This window comes from Acanthochromis polyacanthus, chromosome 18 (assembly GCF_021347895.1).
Source record: "Acanthochromis polyacanthus isolate Apoly-LR-REF ecotype Palm Island chromosome 18, KAUST_Apoly_ChrSc, whole genome shotgun sequence".
NCBI classification, from domain to species: domain Eukaryota; kingdom Metazoa; phylum Chordata; class Actinopteri; family Pomacentridae; genus Acanthochromis; species Acanthochromis polyacanthus.
The window spans coordinates 19155372-19174244 of NC_067130.1; the positions used below are offsets into that span (position 1 = coordinate 19155372).

The 18873-nt window shown below is 37.8% G+C and overlaps 2 protein-coding genes across 9 annotated transcripts; one reads left to right on the forward strand and one right to left on the reverse strand.

The window, feature by feature from the left end:
• Window positions 1-1082: 1082 nt before the first annotated feature.
• On the forward strand, window positions 1083-8538 carry hnrnpd (heterogeneous nuclear ribonucleoprotein D). Of its 8 annotated transcripts, XR_002595901.2 has the most exons (9): window positions 1083-1591; window positions 2811-2979; window positions 4315-4476; window positions 4665-4796; window positions 4879-4978; window positions 6468-6623; window positions 6705-6798; window positions 7146-7247; window positions 8048-8538. XR_002595901.2 is itself a non-coding variant. In XM_022198322.2 (8 exons), the coding sequence occupies exons 1-7, from the start codon at window positions 1425-1427 to the stop codon at window positions 6770-6772; spliced, it is 954 nt and encodes a 317-aa protein (XP_022054014.1). In that variant the 5' UTR covers window positions 1083-1424; the 3' UTR covers window positions 6773-6798; window positions 7146-8538. The 8 variants fall into 8 exon arrangements, 6 of the variants coding, with proteins under 6 accessions (XP_022054014.1, XP_022054015.1, XP_022054016.1 ...); XR_007937425.1 differs by having other exon boundaries at window positions 6705-7247; XM_022198322.2 differs by having other exon boundaries at window positions 7146-8538.
• Window positions 8390-14131, reverse strand: si:ch73-234b20.5 (uncharacterized protein LOC449923 homolog). The gene is made up of 3 exons (XM_022198325.2): window positions 13992-14131; window positions 13059-13229; window positions 8390-8982 (listed from the first exon to the last, which is right to left on the reverse strand). The coding sequence occupies exons 1-3, from the start codon at window positions 13992-13994 to the stop codon at window positions 8845-8847; spliced, it is 312 nt and encodes a 103-aa protein (XP_022054017.1). The 5' UTR covers window positions 13995-14131; the 3' UTR covers window positions 8390-8844.
• Between the last annotated feature and the right edge of the window lie 4742 nt (window positions 14132-18873).

Consider the following 18873-nt stretch of genomic DNA (forward strand, 5'->3'; position numbering starts at 1 on the left):
ACACTCATTGAGACTATCCGAGCTGGTCAGTGTGGGGAAAAAAGCACGTTAGGGCGGACTTTGATGCGGAGGGGCCAGCTGCCCCATACTTTTCACTAGCTGAGCTGCTAGCTGAGCTGCTAAGCTGCCTACCTGGCTAAATACTGGAGCTTTGTTGAAAATTCACTTCTCCATCACTCACATGTATGAAATGACATTTGAAAACAGACCCCAGGTTGAAAAAAAATGAAGTTCCCCTTTAATGTCTACTCTGTAATTTTTACACTTTACAAAGTTGTTCCACAGGCCAGACTGGTCCCTCTGGAGGGCCGGTTTTGGCCCGTGGGCCGCATGTTGGACACCCCTGTTGTAATGAAAACGCACATACACAAAATCCTACAAATACTTTTTTTTTTCCCTCTTCAGTCTCACTCTATCTGGCAGCTAAACGTTTGCAACTCTGGCCTTGCTCAGTGCTTCTCAAATGTTTCTGTATGTTTAGATGTGATTCTTGCTGTAAATCATAAAGTCAGAGAAGCGCTCAGCTCGTCTGCAGTCTCTGATATTAATGTGGAGCACAGGCTAAGAATAGACAGAAGGTGGGATGACCTGACTTTGCCTAGAGCACAGTGTCTCAGCATACTTATTCCTCATGACTTACTCATTACTTACTTAATACAACTTAAGACTTAGAGGAAGGTAATGCAAATATTTATAATTTGTAATGTGAATAATGTAGAGTACAGAAAATATGTAGTGTGCAAAATGTAAAAAATTCACAATGTAAAAAAAAAAGTGTCCCAAAACGACAAAACTAATGTCTTAATATCACATGAAATAGAAAAATATATTTGTAAACATTTGGAACAGTCTCTGGAACGCAAGTATAGAAATAAACATTTGCTCCAGTACATTACACAACAATAATTGATGTTCATCGAAAGAAAACACACATTTTTCTTGCTTTTCTTATCTCTAATTTGCTTTTTTAAATTTATATATGTTTTTAACCTGCTCGAGGAATGAAAAAGAACAAGTAGAAAGTTTTTATAAATTAATTTTGTGCCACACTCCGGTGCAGCAGGTGCCGCAGTGAATCTTTTACATTCATTTGTATAAACACCAACGAAGAAGAGGAAGCGACGGCGATAAAAACAAAACGACGAAGTCTGCCTCAAAATTGTCGTAACTGGAGCTAATTTTTGCCTTATTTACACCCATTCTGCCTGAATTCACACTGAAGTTGCATTTCAGTCACGTAGACTAACTAGCTAGCTTGCTCTAACCGGCCTCAAGCGTTTTATTTAAAATCTAGAAATCATTAGCTAGCCACGAGCTAACGTCAGTTAGCGTAGCTTCTTTGGGGATTTCTGACGTATCTTCAGTTTTGGAGCCTTTTAGCGGTGCGACTTTAGTTAAAAAGTAGTTACTGAAAGAGCGAAAACATGTCAGATGATTATGAATTCAGCGATGACCCGACCATGATGAGAATGGAGGAGGACGGGGAGGCAAACAGCGACGACCCGATGTCAGCGGCTGGGGACTGTGGCCTGATGGGGGGAGAGGCCGAGGGATCCAGGATCGACGCCAGTAAAAACGAGGAGGATGAGGGGTACAGTCACATCAGCTGGACTCATCTCACACGTTTCTAGCTGTCACCACTGAAATACTATTACAAAGCTGTGTAGAGGTTCACCTCCTGAGGGACCCCGGGGGGATTCATGTAGTGTTGTGGCCATATTGACCCGCTTTATGCACATATTATATTCATAGTGTCATTATTTTACCCACACACTGTAGCGATCAGGTAGCGCTTTAATGTGCAGTAATTTTGCTAGTTGATTTAGCATTTCAAATTAGGTTTTCTTGTAAAAAAAAAAAGAAAAGAAAAGAAAACATCTGTATCAGAGTATTACATGTGGATATGTGTTACTTATTCAATCGTCAGTGAAAGAAAAAATATTTTTGTCAGCTGATCAGACAATTAAAGAAATCAGAGAATGTCCACTTTAAAGTAGAGTTGAACTCTTTGGGGAAAATATCTAATCGCAATTTCCTTGACAAATATTGTGACTTGAATTGGTAAAGCCAAGCTTCAAATCAGTATTTCCACTGTGATAGATTTAAAATGTGAATAAGGATTACCACATGATTTGTCATCAAATATGTGACTGTCACACAAGCAGGACGGCAGACATTTGTGAAGCATGACAGGTTAAACCCTGCGTCAGACATCCTGCTAAATGTAAATAATGATACAGAGCTCATGTCAGTTGAACCCAGCGTGCATGATGATCCACATAGTGTGCACTGATCAGTGGGTATAAACAGCCTCTGAAAGTTAAATAACACTGAATTACAGCATTAGTCTCTGTGGTTGTAATTTAACGTAGAAACAAGTGTGTTGTTCATTTTTATTTTTTGCACAATGAGCAGTCACTGGATTATAGAAAACATTTGTCAGAGGCTGACAATGAAAGTAGTTGTTGGTAGCAGCCATCAAGTAATCAAGCTTCATGCAAGTTTTCTGTGTCTTAATTACTTGATAGACAGAAAAAACACAACATAGTATGATAAAGCACGACAAATAATAGCAAAACAAACTACAACCATAAAGTCCTGAAGCTAGAGTTCCTCTGCTAGATACAGGCTATGAGATTAGGAATAAAGTTGTATTTGAAATTGTCCTGAAGGGTTGTAAATTTAAAACAAATTGCAGGTTAAATCTAATTATCTTAAGTTTGTCCAGCTTTTCATAGCAGTTTCATGAAGTGTTTTGTTCAAACAGATGCAGCATCTTATCTTTCCTCAAATGTCTGCTTTGCCAACAGGAAGATGTTTGTCGGAGGGCTCAGCTGGGACACGACTAAGAAGGACCTGAAAGATTACTTTTCAAAGTTTGGAGAGGTTGTAGACTGCACGTTAAAACTGGACCCCATGACTGGACGTTCAAGGGGCTTCGGATTTGTGCTCTTCAAAGAACCTGAAAGTGTTGACAAGGTATTGTCCTGCACATAATACACCTTGATGCTGTAAATAACGGTACCTGTAAGACCCCATGTGAGGAGCCTGTTTAGTGTCACCTTTTATGTGCTGCTGTTACATTCACATGACAGGTGGTGATGAGCCAAGCAAAGCTTTCTAAATCATTGAATCACTGTAAAGCAACAGTTTACTGTTTTGAAGGTTTGATTCAGTGGAAGATGGGGACATCTGCTGGACAAATCCTACCCCTATATATTTGTATGGATGCATTAAATCTGAGACCATGGTGAAGCAGTTCAGCTTTAAAAAAAACAAAAACACAACCCCAACAACAAATCCGTGGATCCAGACTGTAAGCCGCATCACTGCCAAAATCTAATCACTTGGTCCTTGTGTTATTTCTGACCTTCCCTGAAAATTTCATCCAAATCCGTTATTGCGTTTTTAAGTAATGTTGCTAACAAACAGACAGACAAAGCAACGCCAATCATCACATAATTCTGCTACGTTCCTTGGCGGAGTAATAACACATTTGTTAGTGTAAGGAAAAAGAGGTAGAACTAGAAAAAACGGTTAAAAATCTTATTTATCGTGCAAAATACAGATTTTTTTAATCAAGACTGTCAGAACAGTGTGTGGATTTTGAATAAAAAACAGTGGAATGTTTTGTTCAATTACCTTTTAAAATATTTACAGATGTTTATTTGAGATAATCAAATCTTAAACGGCGTGACTACAGTTGTAATACAGGAGAGGCACAACCTGGAACTAAATCACTGTGTGTGTCTGTGGTTTGTTCAGTAGTTTGGGTACTGAATGAGAGAAGGAGATATGAAACAAATGGTTTGTGCCTCCAGCTTGTCAGATGGGATGTTTTCCTGCTTTTGTTAATTCTACAAGAAAGTAAACTGAATATCTTAATGTTTTGACAACAACGGTTATTTTAATCCTCAATTAATGATTGCTTTTCAAGCAAAGTGTCAAACATCAGTTGTTAGCTGCTTCTTAAGTTGCACTATTTGCTGTTTCTGCCGTTTTTTTATGACTGTAAACTGTAAATATTTGGATTCTAGAATTTTTATCAGACAGTTTTGGTGATTCCAATATGAAACTCACTGGTCTGAGTCTTCTGACTTTTAACAGGAAAAGAACAGGGAATTAACTGACTGAACAATTGACCAGCAAATGTAATTTAAAATAGTTTCTGCCTGAGAATGTGACGAAAAAATATGGCAATTCAGTCGTGACTTTCAGTCTGACGACAACCAAATCTTCTTTCTATTTGGCTCAGACAAGTACCACGTAACATTTCTACATGATCTTTTATTATATTTTTACTTTGTTGTGAAGGTTGCCTCACAGAAGGAACATAAACTCAACGGGAAGGTCATCGACCCTAAAAAGGCCAAGGCCATGAAAAGCAAGGAGCCTGTAAAGAAGATCTTTGTCGGCGGCCTCTCTCCAGACACACCTGAGGAGAAAGTCAGAGAGTACTTTGGTGCCTTCGGAGAGGTTTGTTGGTTTTTATACCCACAGATTTAACAGCTAGTTTAATCTGCTTTACAAACATCCTTCTGGTTGTTCTGCAACTCAGCAGGGCTGCTGATCATGTGATCCAATCATTGTTTCCCTTCAGTACTTTTCATGGAGACAACCACAAAATCCTATTTCTTACATTTCTTTACTGACCATGTGAACAGGTGGAGTCCATTGAGCTTCCCATGGAGAACAAAACGAACAAACGGAGAGGCTTCTGCTTCATCACGTTCAAAGAGGAGGAGCCAGTTAAGAAGATTATGGAGAAAAAGTACCACAACATTGGACTGAGCAAGGTATTTGTTTCAAATCAGACTATAGCATTAAATCTAATGACTTTCTGTTGATGTAATAAATCGGTGTGATTGTCTCCTGTAGTGTGAAATAAAGGTGGCCATGTCTAAGGAGCAGTACCAGCAGCAGCAGTACTGGGGAGGCAGAGGTGGATACTCATCCAGGTCTAGAGGTCGAGGTGGTGGTGAGTGGAGAAAACCTTTATCTTTCACACAATGTGTCACTGATAAAGACTCATTAAGGTAACGAGTGAATTCCTTCTGATAAGACTGTGAGATACGGAAGCTTTAGCCTCTTTCAGACATGTTCCTTATTCCAAAAATGCAACGGCAAATTAATATATTAGTCACATGAACCGGAATCTGATGTCAACACCATTGGATTACGTTTAAATCATTTTAAATGGAGCAGTTGTTGAAACCGGGGCGGGACAATGAGTCAAAATGGCAATATGTCCAACTGCAAAAAGTAACAAGAAAAGCATTCAGAGAGCGCAAGGCTGTTCATTCCCCCATTGTCAGAAATGCAGCTTTTTTTCTTTTTTTTTTAGAAATGCAGCATTTGTTTATTAGTTATTGATGATCAGAAATCACGACACCATAGAATGTGGCCATTTAATATAGATGTACCCATAAGCAAAATGACTTAACGGTGAGCACAGGCATGTGTACGTTATGCACAGATACTGAATAGCTTGGCCTAAATATGTAGTGGGCGGTGGGAATTGATGGGACTCAGAAACACCCCCACAGTTTAATCAATTGTTCCTTGTATAATGTTGGACGGACAATTCCACAGCGATAGATTTGTAGTAGGATCACAATCATGTGATTGTCAGCAGGCAGCTGATGTAGTGTTCACTTGTTGTCATAGTTACAGTGACGCCATGCCGCTATCTCGCAATGATACAGAAATTTTTAACAAATCTGTGGATCTAGACTATAAGCCGCATCACTGCCAAAATCTAATCACTTGGTCCTTTGTGTCATTTCTGACCTTCCCTGAAAAGTTCATCCAGATCCATTAATCCATTTTTGAGTGATGTTGTGCACGAATAAACAGACAGACAAACATATGCCAATCATCACATAACTCTGCCGAATTGGTTGAGTAATAATCTTATTCTGCTGCAGAATCATTTTATCTTTTTTACATTTGTTTCAATGGAATAGTTCAAATTAAAAATGCCTGTTTCCACTGATGCCGTGACTCATATTGTAATATTTGTCAAAAATCCCAGTGTCAGGTTTTTTTTCTGCATATTTTGTTCAGCTCCAGCAGAGAAAATAACATTTTCATTATTTCTTTTGATAAATTCAAACATTAAAAAGTGTCTCATTAGCCAGAGTTGTTAACCCAGATGTCATTACTGATGCCTGGTAATGCTCAAAGCAAGTGTGAATCAGAAATGTGCTGGAATAACAGTGCCAAAGACTCTTTATCCTCACAATCAGCTGAGGTGCTTGAAGCACACAAACTACAAACGAGGGCAGAACGGCAACACCAAGGAACACAACAGCCGAAAAAACTAAATATCTGTCATTTTTTCCAGTTTCATGCAGCTTGAGTGTGTATTAAAGTATTTGATTGAAGAGATATTAAAGCAGAAGAGTTAACTCTGAGTGTAGTGAACGCCTGTTTGTCATATTATGATGATTTCTGTTTGACTGCAGGCCCCAATCAGAACTGGAACCAGGGTTATGGCAACTACTGGAATCAAGGCTATGGAAACTATGGCAACTATGGTTACAATAATCAAGGATATGGAGGATACGGAGGCTATGATTACTCTGGTTACAACAACTATTATGGATATGGTGACTACAACAGTGAGTAAATCTGCCAGTGTTTCGGTTGTTGTCGCTGATTTTTGGAACGTTTGAAATGTCTTCTGTGTGCTGCGCTTGTAGATCAGTCTGGTGGATACGGCAAGTCGCCACGGCGTGGTGGTCACACCAACAGTTACAAGCCGTATTAATGGGGAAAACCCTCATCTTCTAGTAGGTATGTAACCGCCAAAAATACACATCTTACGTTAAACTTAAAGTAGTTACATTTACTTTGGTGTTTGGTAACATTTTGTATAATTTCCTCTTATAAATTTCTTTTTCTCAGCACCCTCAAGTGCTTTACAGTAGTGGTAACATAGAGGCTACGCTCTTGTGGCGATTATTTAACAACCGGCCTTCTGCTGCCTCTTTTGCACCTTCTCTTTTTTTTTTAAACTGTAAAGTTAACAGGTAAAGTACTGCTACTACAGTAAATGGATGCCAAAGTTAAGGATGTGCAAGGAAACAGAAAAGGAAGTATGTTGTCTCCTAACTCTGACATACCTTGTTTGTACCTGCCAGCGGAGCTTCCTTGCAGGCCATGAGCTGACTCCCAGATACTCTCAGGGCCCGCTCAATGCGGACCGGGTACGAGAAGCATACGCTCTCGAATGCTGCCATTTGGTATGGTCTTACAACATCCTGTATCAGCATTTCTAAACTAAACAATATGGGACACGTCCAGCTTTGTCATCTTTCTTTCCATTTTTAATTTCTTTGCAACTGTTTGTAATGTAAAACTTAAAATATACACATGTAATTGTCATTTTTTACAGGCCCTTACTCCCCCACAAGTAATGATTATAAATATGAAAAAATAACTATTTGCTTTTCAAAGGATACGTACAGCTTTCTCTGGACTTTCCAGTTCCTAATGTTAATATATGCATTCCTAATCTTACCTAAAATGCTTGTTTCTTTATTTAGCTCTTGTAGCCAGTAGTCCATGAGCTAAAAGCTGGTTTTGGACTCTACTGTGTTGGGGGATAAAGTGCTTTACTTTGTGTACATGTATTGTTCTGTTTTGTGTTACTGACAGCGATGGAAAAGACTCCTCTTTTGTTAATTTTCCTGTAACAAATTTTCCTCTTACAACCTTTGGTAAAACAAGGAGAATCAAAGTGTCACTACATTTCCAGAAATTTGCATGTGATGCTTTTCTTTAATGTGTATTTTTGACCAATCTGATGGTTTCTTCCATTTAATATTTTCAATTTATTGCACTTCAGGTTCTCTAGCTTAACTTTCTAACTTTTTTTTTTTTTTTTTAACTGTAAAATGTTAAAATAATTGTTCTCGGTTTGTTTTTTCTTATTGTTTTTATTACATTGGACATTACAAACACAGGGGATTCCTATTTTCTTTGTGATCTGACGGTTTTTCGTTCACCTATAGCTGATTTGTGTCTGGTTTGTTTTTCGTAGGTTTCAGAGCGATGAAAGTCTGCTGTGCGCTGGTGGAGCGTTGGCCAGAGAGATGGTGGTACCCAGCAAAGATCACTTAGATGATTGTAAGAGAATAAACGGAGAGCACTATGACCTACTGTTCATTTCCTCTATATTTACCCGAGTATTTCAGTGTTTTTGCATTTGTTTAGCCCGCTGCAGCAACGTTTCATTAGCAGTTCCTCATCCATTCTTTTTTTGTATTTAATGTTCTCAAACTGCTACTTGTGAATTGCTTCATTTACTCCATAACTGAAATGTAATATTGTTTGGAACAAATCACATATATACGGTACTGTGGTAGCAAAGATACAAAATGAGTTGTCACCATTGATCCTCTTTATCTTAGTCATCAGTCATAATATACATTATGTTATTACAGAGTTTGATGGCCACAAACATACAGCATCTATATATATATACAGTGTATTCGACATTAAAAAAATGAAACAAATAAAAATAAACACTCATTTGGATTTGTGTTCCATTAACAGAGCGGTGCTGCTGCGTCACATGTGGATCGGAGTGTTAAAGAAGTGTGTCAGCCAGCTTCATAGCAATTTAATCTCTGCTGCTCTGAACTTTATCTCCACATTATGACGCCGCAGAGTGACCCGATCACATAATCGTTTCCCCTTTGAAATTATACGCACATTTCGATCGAGAAATACAAAACCTCTCTTCTCTGAGCTGAAATGATCACTTGAACGCAATTAATTGTCTGTGGTTCGGAGTCTCTTTCATCGCTTTCAGTCCTGAGCCGGTGCAGATGGGATTTATATCACGTTTGTGGCAGCGAGGATGATGAGGATGAGGATGATCACCACGATTACCCCGATTATAACCATCATTTTGATGTTTCTCCACCAGTATTTCCTGGAAACCCTTGTGGACGTCCTTTGGAATGAGTCCGCCTGAAAGTAAAAACAAGATAATAAAACAGGCGGCAAGTCTTTTAACATCCTATAAAGCACTGAAATAGGTTCCCATAGAAAGTATTAGTGCAGCTATGTCTTTGTTGTTTTCATCAGTCACAAACCCATTGTTCTACATTACAAAATACCTCGTGATTATGACTTAATTTTCTTCCACTGAAAGATCAGTCCGCTAACTCTTGGAACTCTAAGAATGAATCATTTCTAAATAATTTCTTCTGCTTCACTGGGTCCATAAGAAACTGAAAATGTGATGTAACGAATAAGTTGTTTTTTTTATAACAGTCTTACATTTAACCTAGATAAATTGTTTACAACCCTAGAGGAGTATTGCTGCATTTGAGAGTAAAGGTTAGATAAAACTTGGGAAGGAGCTCATTCAGAAACAAATCACTCTGGTGTGGAATCCAAAGTTATGTAAAACAGTAGTGCATATATAACTTTCAGCAAGACAAGTGCTTGAAATAGCTTGGAGGAGTTTTTCATTGAGCCTGACGACCGGTTTAGGACTGCAATGCTAAACTGGTGAATGTATCAAGTAAAAACACCAATAAAATGATGTCAAATGCCTATCGCAACCAGAAGTCCCACTTTAGAGGAAGTACATGAGCGTGAAAATGTAACCGTCAGATAAAAATGACGGGTAAGCACTGAAAGTATGCAGTCAATGGTATTAGATAAATAGTTAAGAATAGATATTGCTGGGAAGATGTGGTTGAAATGTGCAAAGGTAAATGGTTGAAAGAGGTAGCGTAGCTGTAAGTTATGGACAAACAGATGACCTTGTTAGTTTAAAATAATAGATATCTTCAGTTGTAAGAGAAAGAAGTAGTAGTTAAAGAGTAGCTTAGTGGTTGAAATAGCTAAAATGTATCTAAACAGTTGAAATGGTTGATTTAAGTGGTGATTTTTTTAGCTTTGTCCTGCTCCAAGGACTGAATTGTACCCTGCAGTGTCTTAACCGAGGCACTTTCCCCACGCAGCACCATCAGCTCACTCTTCAGGTTTTCCACCTGCTGGTCCTTTTCTGAGCTTAAGGCACTGTTTTTATGGATGGACTGCTGGAGGGCAGCCTTCTCTTTGTCCAACTGCTCCTTCAAGGTGCTCTCACTTTCCTTTATCTCGTCCAATTGCTTTTTGAGTTTTGAGTGCTCACCCTTCAGCTTCACAAGATCGCCCTGGTCTCTGTGATTGTTATCAAGCTCCTGAGTCAGCTTGTTGTTCTCATCTTGCAGCTTCTGCAGGGACTGTGACTTCACAGAAACTGCTTCTTTAAGCTCCTCAATTTCCTGGCACAGACTCTTAGTCCTCTCAGTTTCTGTGCAAATTTGCTTTTTGGATACATTCAGATCTTCTCGGTATTTGGAATTCTCTTTCTTCAGAGATTCCAACTCTGTCTCTCTTTCCTGCTTGGCGCTCTGGAGCTTTTCAAACAAAGGCTGAACTTCATTCTTCTCCTGCATCAAAGTGGGGCACTGAGGTAGCTCTACTGGTTGAGTGGGCGACCCATAAATGAGGGACTATAGTCTCCAAAGCTGCAGCAGCCTTGGTTTGATTCCAGCTCACAGCCCTTTGCTGAATTCCACCCATTCTTCTCCCAACTTCCTGTTTAATTAAACCAACAAAAGGCCAACAAATAGCCAAAAGTTATGGATAAATGCTGAAACCATTAGCTATAAGTGTAAAGAAGTTGATGGCCCATTGAATAAATTGCTAAAAAAATAATTGAAAAGTGATTTAAATGTTTAGCTAAATGTTATTAATACAGTTTTCCTTAAAGTTGATAGTTCAACTGAACAAAAAAAAAAAAGTATTTTGACAATATCCACTGCCATATAAGCAGTAGTGTTGAAAAACATCCATTTAAACTTTGAACATCAGAAGGGGAGCTATGTCTCTGAGTTGATTTGACAGAGCTCAAGGTGGGCTTAGTGTTTAGCACTGATGTCATACAGCTAGAAGATAACCAGTTGACACCCCGGCCTGGACCTGGGATCTTTCTTCATGGAGTTTGTATGTTCTCCCTGTGCATGCTGGGATTGCTGAGGTTAATTGAGGATTCTAAATTGTCCGTAGGTGTGAATGTGAGTGTGTTTCTCTCTATATGGGTCAATATAAAATTGAGGGGCTTTTGAAGTCCATGGGATATATCTTGTGTACATTTTTATTCAAAGTAAAAAAAAAAAAAAAAGTTTTTATGATCATGTCCTTACAAATTCCAATATTATTTATTATGGAAATAATTACTTTTAAAATATATAGATGTCACTAAAATGTCAACTAAATAACTGTTTGAATTCAATAACAGCCACCTTCTAATTAGCTAAACAATAATAAAATGAGCTCATTCAAAACTTGTTTCATTGTGTTCTTTTCATTAACTTGAGATAATGTCAGATATTTCTTTATTGGCAATGTATCAAATTTTATATGGAAAATAATAAACTGTATATGTGTCCTAGAAATCACTTTTGACTAAGTTACCCGTTACAAAAACACCTCTCAAAGAAGTGTGTTAATTCCAGATCACATGACCTGCTCCACATGATGTCATCTCCTCCTGAAGAAAAGACCGATAAGACTCCAAGGCTTTCTGAGTTATTTAATATAAAGTAGTGCGTGAGTCAAGTGTGGATTTATTGCATGTCAACAGGTTTACTACAATGTCTTTATGAATAACTTTCAATTTAAATTTTATTCAATGGTATATATTATATTTTAGACCAATCTTTCTCTAAAACGGTCATGTGGTGTTTGTTTATATGCGGCCATGTTGATTTTAGGCCTGAAAACAGCAAAAATGTGAACTATGATACCTGCCCACCGTGTTATAAAAAGTCCTGCAATTATACATCGACCCATATGTAGCCCCGTGATTGACTGGTGACCTGTCCAAAGTGTCAAGTACCAAGTTAATCTTTCCTTTCTGGACTTTTCTCAATTCATTTGTGCCTTTTTGTGTCAAGTATGGAATAATTTGACTTTTGGGGCCCTTAAACAAGAAAAAAAATTAAAAGTAGAGTGGAAGCCACAAGCCAAGTATCATATTTCATAAACTTATGAATTTTGAAATTATAATTAGATCTTAATTGTTTATCTCTGTCTGTCAAACAGTTAAACTGAGAATATTAGCCTCTAAAATCTGAGTAGAATCATCAGAGCAAACAGCTGAAATGGCAAATATTGTAAAACTGTACTCAAGTGCTCTATTAAATACACTTTTCAGCACAGTTAAACACTTTATTTTAACTGCACTGGGGTTTAAATAAGTCATGTTTGATAAACAAAGAACATCAAGCTCATCCTTCACTATGACAGTTATGTTGGAAAGAAAGAAAGAAAGAAAGAAAGAAAGAAAGAAAAAGAAAGAAAGAAAGAAAGAAAGACAATTTAAAAGACAGCAAAAAAGAAAGAAAATCTGACAGCAAAGGTGCCAGAAAAAATTAATTTCTGTAAAATAATGATACTTTTAGCTGATTTGAACACAGCAAAACTTTGTAATTTTACAGTGAGACATATAAAACAACAAATTACTGTTTGTAAAAATACAGATTTTTGATGTGAGCATTGTGTAGTTTTGTCCTACTTTATTTTTTCTTACAGCCAAAATGTAAGTGAATGCTTTGTAAATGTTATTTCACTAGATACTATCTGTACTTCACGAAAAATGAGAAATCTGTAAAGTTTAAAGAATAATTAGACATTTTCAATCCTTTTATACATAATTGTCTTTCAAATAATAGTTTTAAAAATGCATTTATTTATTGGATGATTTAAATACAGTAAAATCTAGCATAGTTTTATCGTCAAATATTGTAAAGGAACAAATTATATTTAAAAAAAAATATTGTTTTTTATGTTCATTTTATTTACAGTTTTCTCTGTTTTTTCATTTAATGGAAAAATTAAGACTATTTTTGTAATTTTACTAATTATCTGTAATTTAACAAAACAGGATAAATCTGTAAATTAACTGTTACAAATCATTATTTTCAAAAGCTAATTAGAAGTAAAAGCATTTTTCATCAAACACATTTTTTTTTCAGTGTACTCACGGATGCCTGCAGGTCGTCCGTTTTGCCGATAAGATCATCTAATCGGTCTCCTCTCTCTAGCACTTTGTTGATGTTGTCTTTCAGGATAACTTTAACCTCGTTCACCTGACCTTGCACTTGGTCAAGCTTGGCGGTCGAGCTGGTGGTCGGCGGCTCAGGTTCCATGTTCGCCTGTGGAAAACGGTCACTTTTAGAGCCGTCGGTCTCAATCAACAAACATTTACTAAAAATGAAGTCACCTGAAAGTCTGCCAGCCAATGCAGGAGCCCTGCAAACACAGCGTCTAGTGACCTAATGTCACTTCCTACTACTGTGTTCACAGGAAAAAAGAGCTGTCAGGCTACAAAGGCCTGTCACATGAAAACTCAACCAGTTAATCTAGTGAACAAGCAGTCTAACTTAGATGTTTTAAATAGTATCAAGATGATTCAAATCCATAAAACAGAACAACATGAAACTCGACTGTAGCACCACTTACGATAGCAGCTCAGTTTCTCAGTCTCAACCAACAAAACTCAACTTAATACAAGCAAAAATGAATCCTCCACAGACTCGTGTCGTCCAGTCCACTTAGTTTGGTAAACAAACTGAAAGATCTCTACTTCTTGTCACTGTGCAAGTCATACAACAAGAGCTGAGCAAATGTCTGCTGAAGGTTGCACCTCTTCCAGTTACTCATTAACCACGCCAATCAAAGTCTCACTGGCTTTTACCAGAACAGGTCACCATCTCCACAAAGATCTACATTCAGTCGGATCATGAGCTGTCATTTCCTGCTTTTCAGAAACTAGGCTGCCACATTTTCACCACCTAAAGGCACAAACATCACGTAGACTGAGCCGCAGGGTTAGTCCTTGAAGACAAACAAGAAGATGTTTTAGTTAAAGTGGTAAAAAAACGAGTCTGTCAGCCACAGATCTATGTGTTACGTACCATCAGCTGTTGGAGCAGTGGAAGCAGGCCAGCGCTGAACTGATATGTCCGGGCAAAGGGCTTGGTGTGCTCAACATAGGGTTATTTGCAAGGCAATAAAGAGGTGAAGTCACTCGGTTGCTCCACTTCATTTCCTCATCCTGTGCTGTGCAGCGTGTTGTTTCAGCAGTGTACCAACCACTCCACAGGATGTATGTGTGCAGACATGCTTCATTCATGCCTGTTTGAAGCAACAGTTTAGCTCAGCGTAACACTTAAAATGCTGGAATGATGTACAGTAACTCCACATTTGAAATGCTAGTACAAATTCTATTCAACAGAGAAAGTTACCCCACCCACCAGCAGGCTGTAAACTTATGCGTGTCAAGGACAGATTGGAGAGTCCCTGACGAACATTTAATTCATAAGAAGCTTCTTTTTGTCTCATTTTGGCCATCTTGTATTTCTTTTGTGTCACTGTGTGTCTCTCTTCATCACCCCGTGGCTCTTATTGGAACATTTGTGTCATCTTTTTAGGTTTTCTTTTGTCCCTTTTGCAGCTGTTTTTAGTCACATTGCCCCCCTTCTTGGGGATTTTTTTCTACTCATTTGTATCTATTTTTGGTCATATAGGATCTATTTTTGGTCATTTTGTGTCTATTTTTGTTGTTTTGTGTCACTTCTTGGTCACATAATGACTTATTGGTCCTTTTTCATCTCTTTTTGGTTGCTTTGTATCACATTTTGGTCATTTTGTATCTCTTTTCGGTCACTTGATGTTTCTCTTTGGCTGGTCTGACACTGTTAATGATCTCTGCATCTCCTTCTGGCAATTTTGTGTCTCTTTTTTGACGGTTTTGTGTTTCTTATTGAGTGCTTTGTGTCTCTTTTTGGTTATGTTGTGTCTCTCTTTGGTTGCTTTGCGTCTCTTTTACGTCTTGTTGCATGTCCTCTTCTTCATTTTTGTGACTTTCTTTGGCCATTTTTTTTTAAACTTTTGTCCTTTGTTGGTTCTTTTCAGTCTGTTTTTGGATTTCAGGATTTACATTTGTGTAGTCATTAGCCATCTCTGCTGAGTTATTTTTGTATCTTTATGGATATTTTGTATCTCTCTTGTTTCCATTTCTCTTTCATCAGTTTTTGTGCATATCCTGATACCCTCGTATATCTTATCAGTCCTTCTGTATCTCTTTTTGGTCACTTTGCATCTTTTTGGTAGTTTTGGGTCTCTTTTGGGGAACTTTGGATCTGGTAAGAGTCTCTTTACATTTCCTTTTGATCATTTTATATCTGTCATTGGTAATTTTGTGTCTCTTTTTAGGAACTTTTGTCTCTTAACGATAATTTTTTGTCTCTTTGTGGACACTTTTTCTCTCTCTTTGTAGTCTTTTGACTTCTCAATTTAGTCATTTTACATTTTTTGAGCTAGTTACTATCTCTTAGGAGTTGCTTAAGTTCTTTATAGTGATTTTGTGCCTCTCTAGTTGCTTGTATCTCCTTTTTGTAATGCATTATCAATTAAACAGGGCTGTTTTAAATCACTGAGTTGATTTACAAACCTCTAAAGACTGCTCTGTTCATGTGACTGAAACATTTTTACCCCACTCCATTTAAAAAAAAGTTTTAACTTGTTTTCTTAGTTGCAACTCTGCTGTCTATCCACGGAGCCAGTTGAGTAGTACGACTGTTTTGACAGAAGTAAACAATGAAAAGAGTTCAAAGATATGTTTTTGTGCAGATAGTTAGAAGAGTAAAACTTTTTCAAATACTGTTGGCTAATTTACTTTTTAGAAAACCCACCGGTTACCTCCTGGGTTTAGTACAGCCTCATAGAGCCTAGTCTTATTATCTAAAATATCGGTGGTAACAATGTACGTAGAGTTTGCATGTGACTTTAATAGAAACCCTCCGCTCAGAGCTAAATCTCTAGTTTGGTTCCTCTCTTTCAGCTTTTTCCCACTCATGCATTGCAACACAACCATTTGTGTGTTTCTCTCAGTGTCATCAGAGCAGCAAAGGGAAGCAAAAACCAGACTGAGGAGGAAGATCAGAAACAGGAAGAGGAATAGCTGTCGACTTAATAGTAGAAATGCTGAATTCATTTATACGTTTATTAATCAAACAACATTCCTAAAAACCTCTATAGAGCTGTAATAGATCAATAAATTCCCTTGCAGCTTCACTGACCTCAGGATGTGCTTTCCTGATAAAAAGGATCTGGGCGTGAGTCATGTTAACTGGGTGGATGCTGTACTTCAGCAGAGGCTTGCCAATATACTTACATCTACTGAAAGTATTTGGCAAGCTTCGTAAGAAGCCAAAATTGAATAAATAAATGAGTCTGTACTGCAGTATCACCTAAAATTACTATCAAACCATGCTGACTGCACTTTATACAAACCCCAAATAAAATAAAGTTGAGACATTGTGTAAGACATAAATAGAAACAGAATACGATTTACAAATCTTTTTCAACATATATTCAATCGAATACACAACAAAGACAAGATATTTAATGTTCATACTGATGGACTTTATTGATTTCTTTGCAAATATTCGCTCATTTTGAATTGGATGCCTGCAACATGTTCCAAAAAAGCCGTTACAGTTGCCTGTTTACCACTGTGTTACGACACCTTTCCCTTTTACAACACTCAGTAAGCATTTGGAAACTGAGGATACTAATTGTTGAAGCTTTGTAGCTGGAATTCTTTCCCCATTGTTGCTTGATGTACGACTTCAGCTGCTCAACAGTCTGGACTCTCCGTTGTCGTATTTTGTGCTTCATAATGCACCACACATTTCCAGTGGGAGACCGCTCTGGACTGCAGGCAGGCCAGTCCAGTACCTGAGCTCTTTTAATACGAACTGTGCTGTAACAATGCAGAATGTGGCTCAGCATTGTCTTGCTGAAATTAACAGGAACGTCCAGAACCTGCTTGAACCTTCCAGCATTAATGGTGTCTTCACAGATGTGCAAGTCATCCATTCCATGGGCACTAACACCCCCCCATACCATCACGGATACTTTTGGTAGCCGAGCCGCACTAGACAACCCACAGCAACGAATTTAATTCTCTGCCAGGGTGGGTCTAGCTACCCTCCATAAGGCTCGAGGTTGGATTCTCCTAAAACTGGCCGGACGAATCACCATGAAGTGTAGAGTCAGAAGGCGGGCGTAACTAAGTGACGACAGAGGCGCGACGATTCTGACAGAAACAACCGGCGCACAATAAACAGTTGTCTTTCGACTCGGCTTTGGCCACAGCCCTCAAAGATTTGAAGCTAAAGTTCAACTTGAAAGATAAACAAAGGACGGCACTGAAGTGTTTCATTGAGAAGAAAGACGTATTTGGACTTATGCTGACGGGATATGGCAAATCCTTAATATACCAGTTGGCTCCGCTGGTTGGGAAGCTAATGGGACTTAGCCACAATCCGCCAGCACTCTAGGAACTACGTCAGCCTATTCGTTGCACTGATTGGTTGTATACCTACCCAATTGCTGCAGAGTGATTTGAAAGACAACCTTTTAGCCCGCCTCCCTCCCTGTCGAGCGGCCCTAGACCCTTGTGCCTTCAGAAACATGGGGCTAGCGCGGCTAGGCTAGGCTTTTGGACTTTCTGATAACAATTTCGATGGTTCTTTTCCTCTTAAGGCTCTGAGATTATTTGATTTTAAGGTGTATGTTTTAATTGTTGGGATTTTTTTGTTTCTTTGTAAAGCACATTGAGCTACTCCTGGGTATGAAATCCGCTATAATGCGCTAAACAGTGGCATGTCCGAAAACATGTTCTAAATTAGTGAATATTTGCAAAAAAAACTTTAAAATTTATCAGTTTGAAGAAGAAGAATTTTGTCATTGTACACTACTGGTCAAAAGTTTTGAGGCTCGTTCTCATTCAAATAAATGAGAACTTGTCTCAAAACTTTTGACCAGTAGTGTAGTGTATTCGATTCAATATAGATTGAAAAATATTTGCAAATCATTGTATTTTGTTTTAATTTATCTTTTACTCAGCGTCCCAGCTTCATAGGAATTGGGTTTTGTATCAGCAATCACAGCAATATTAGACTTTGTACAGCTGAGACGTGTGACTTTTATACAAATATTATTGAAATGAAAGAACAGACATGGGTACAGGCAAACTTGTGAACACAGTGGAGCATTTAGCAGCACATCAGCCAAACCAATCCTAAAAGGAAAGATGCATTTATAGCTTTATTTTTCTAAAGTTGAAAAGAAATGTATGGTTAGAAATATAAATTACTAGAAATTGCATAATTTGCATTGCTCAGTTTAAATAACTGGATTAAAAAAACGAATGTGATTTATATCATTTGAAATTGAAACTGAATTTAGTTCCATATCCAGTTTTGTTTTTTTTTTTTAATTCAGGCAGTTCTTGTAATTCGAGTTCAGTTTCTAGTGATACATATCATAAGGTAATAAACTATACAAGTCCTAGTTATCATACAGGTGCTGATGCTACTGTGGGAAGTCCTTACTGTGTCTAGCATTAGTGTACAAAACAACAAGTTATTACTGCAGTACATTACAGGTGTTTTTGAACATATGACAGATAAAACTGAAGAAGGATGTGACTAATTATAACCTCATGGTGTACATATAGGTGACTAGATTGACCTGGCAGTTGCTTGCTTCTATTAATCCTGTCTAAACCAGCACAATAAATGCTTATTATTCTTTTTTTATTTTACAGTGTAGATTAGACATGTTAATCCCAAACATTTAGAGCTACCCTTTACATCAGAAATCAATTCCCCACATTAAATGTACAGATAATGTGATAACAATACAATACAATAATAACTTTATTAATCCCCGAAGGGAAATTCAAAAGGGAAAACATATCAACATAAAGTCCTGACAGATGTCACT

Excerpts from the sequence above, each read along its gene's own strand:
- si:ch73-234b20.5 (XM_022198325.2), bottom strand. Across the intron at positions 8,983-13,058 it reads CGGACGACCTGCAGGCATCC|GCGGACTCATTCCAAAGGAC; the intron begins GTGAGTACACTG and ends TTTTACTTTCAG.
- hnrnpd (XM_051938198.1), top strand. The coding sequence starts at position 1,425 with ATGTCAGATGATTATGAATTCAGCGATGACCCGACCATGATGAGAATG. Across the intron at positions 1,592-2,810 it reads AAAAACGAGGAGGATGAGGG|GAAGATGTTTGTCGGAGGGC; the intron begins GTACAGTCACAT and ends CTTTGCCAACAG. Across the intron at positions 2,980-4,314 it reads AACCTGAAAGTGTTGACAAG|GTTGCCTCACAGAAGGAACA; the intron begins GTATTGTCCTGC and ends TTTGTTGTGAAG.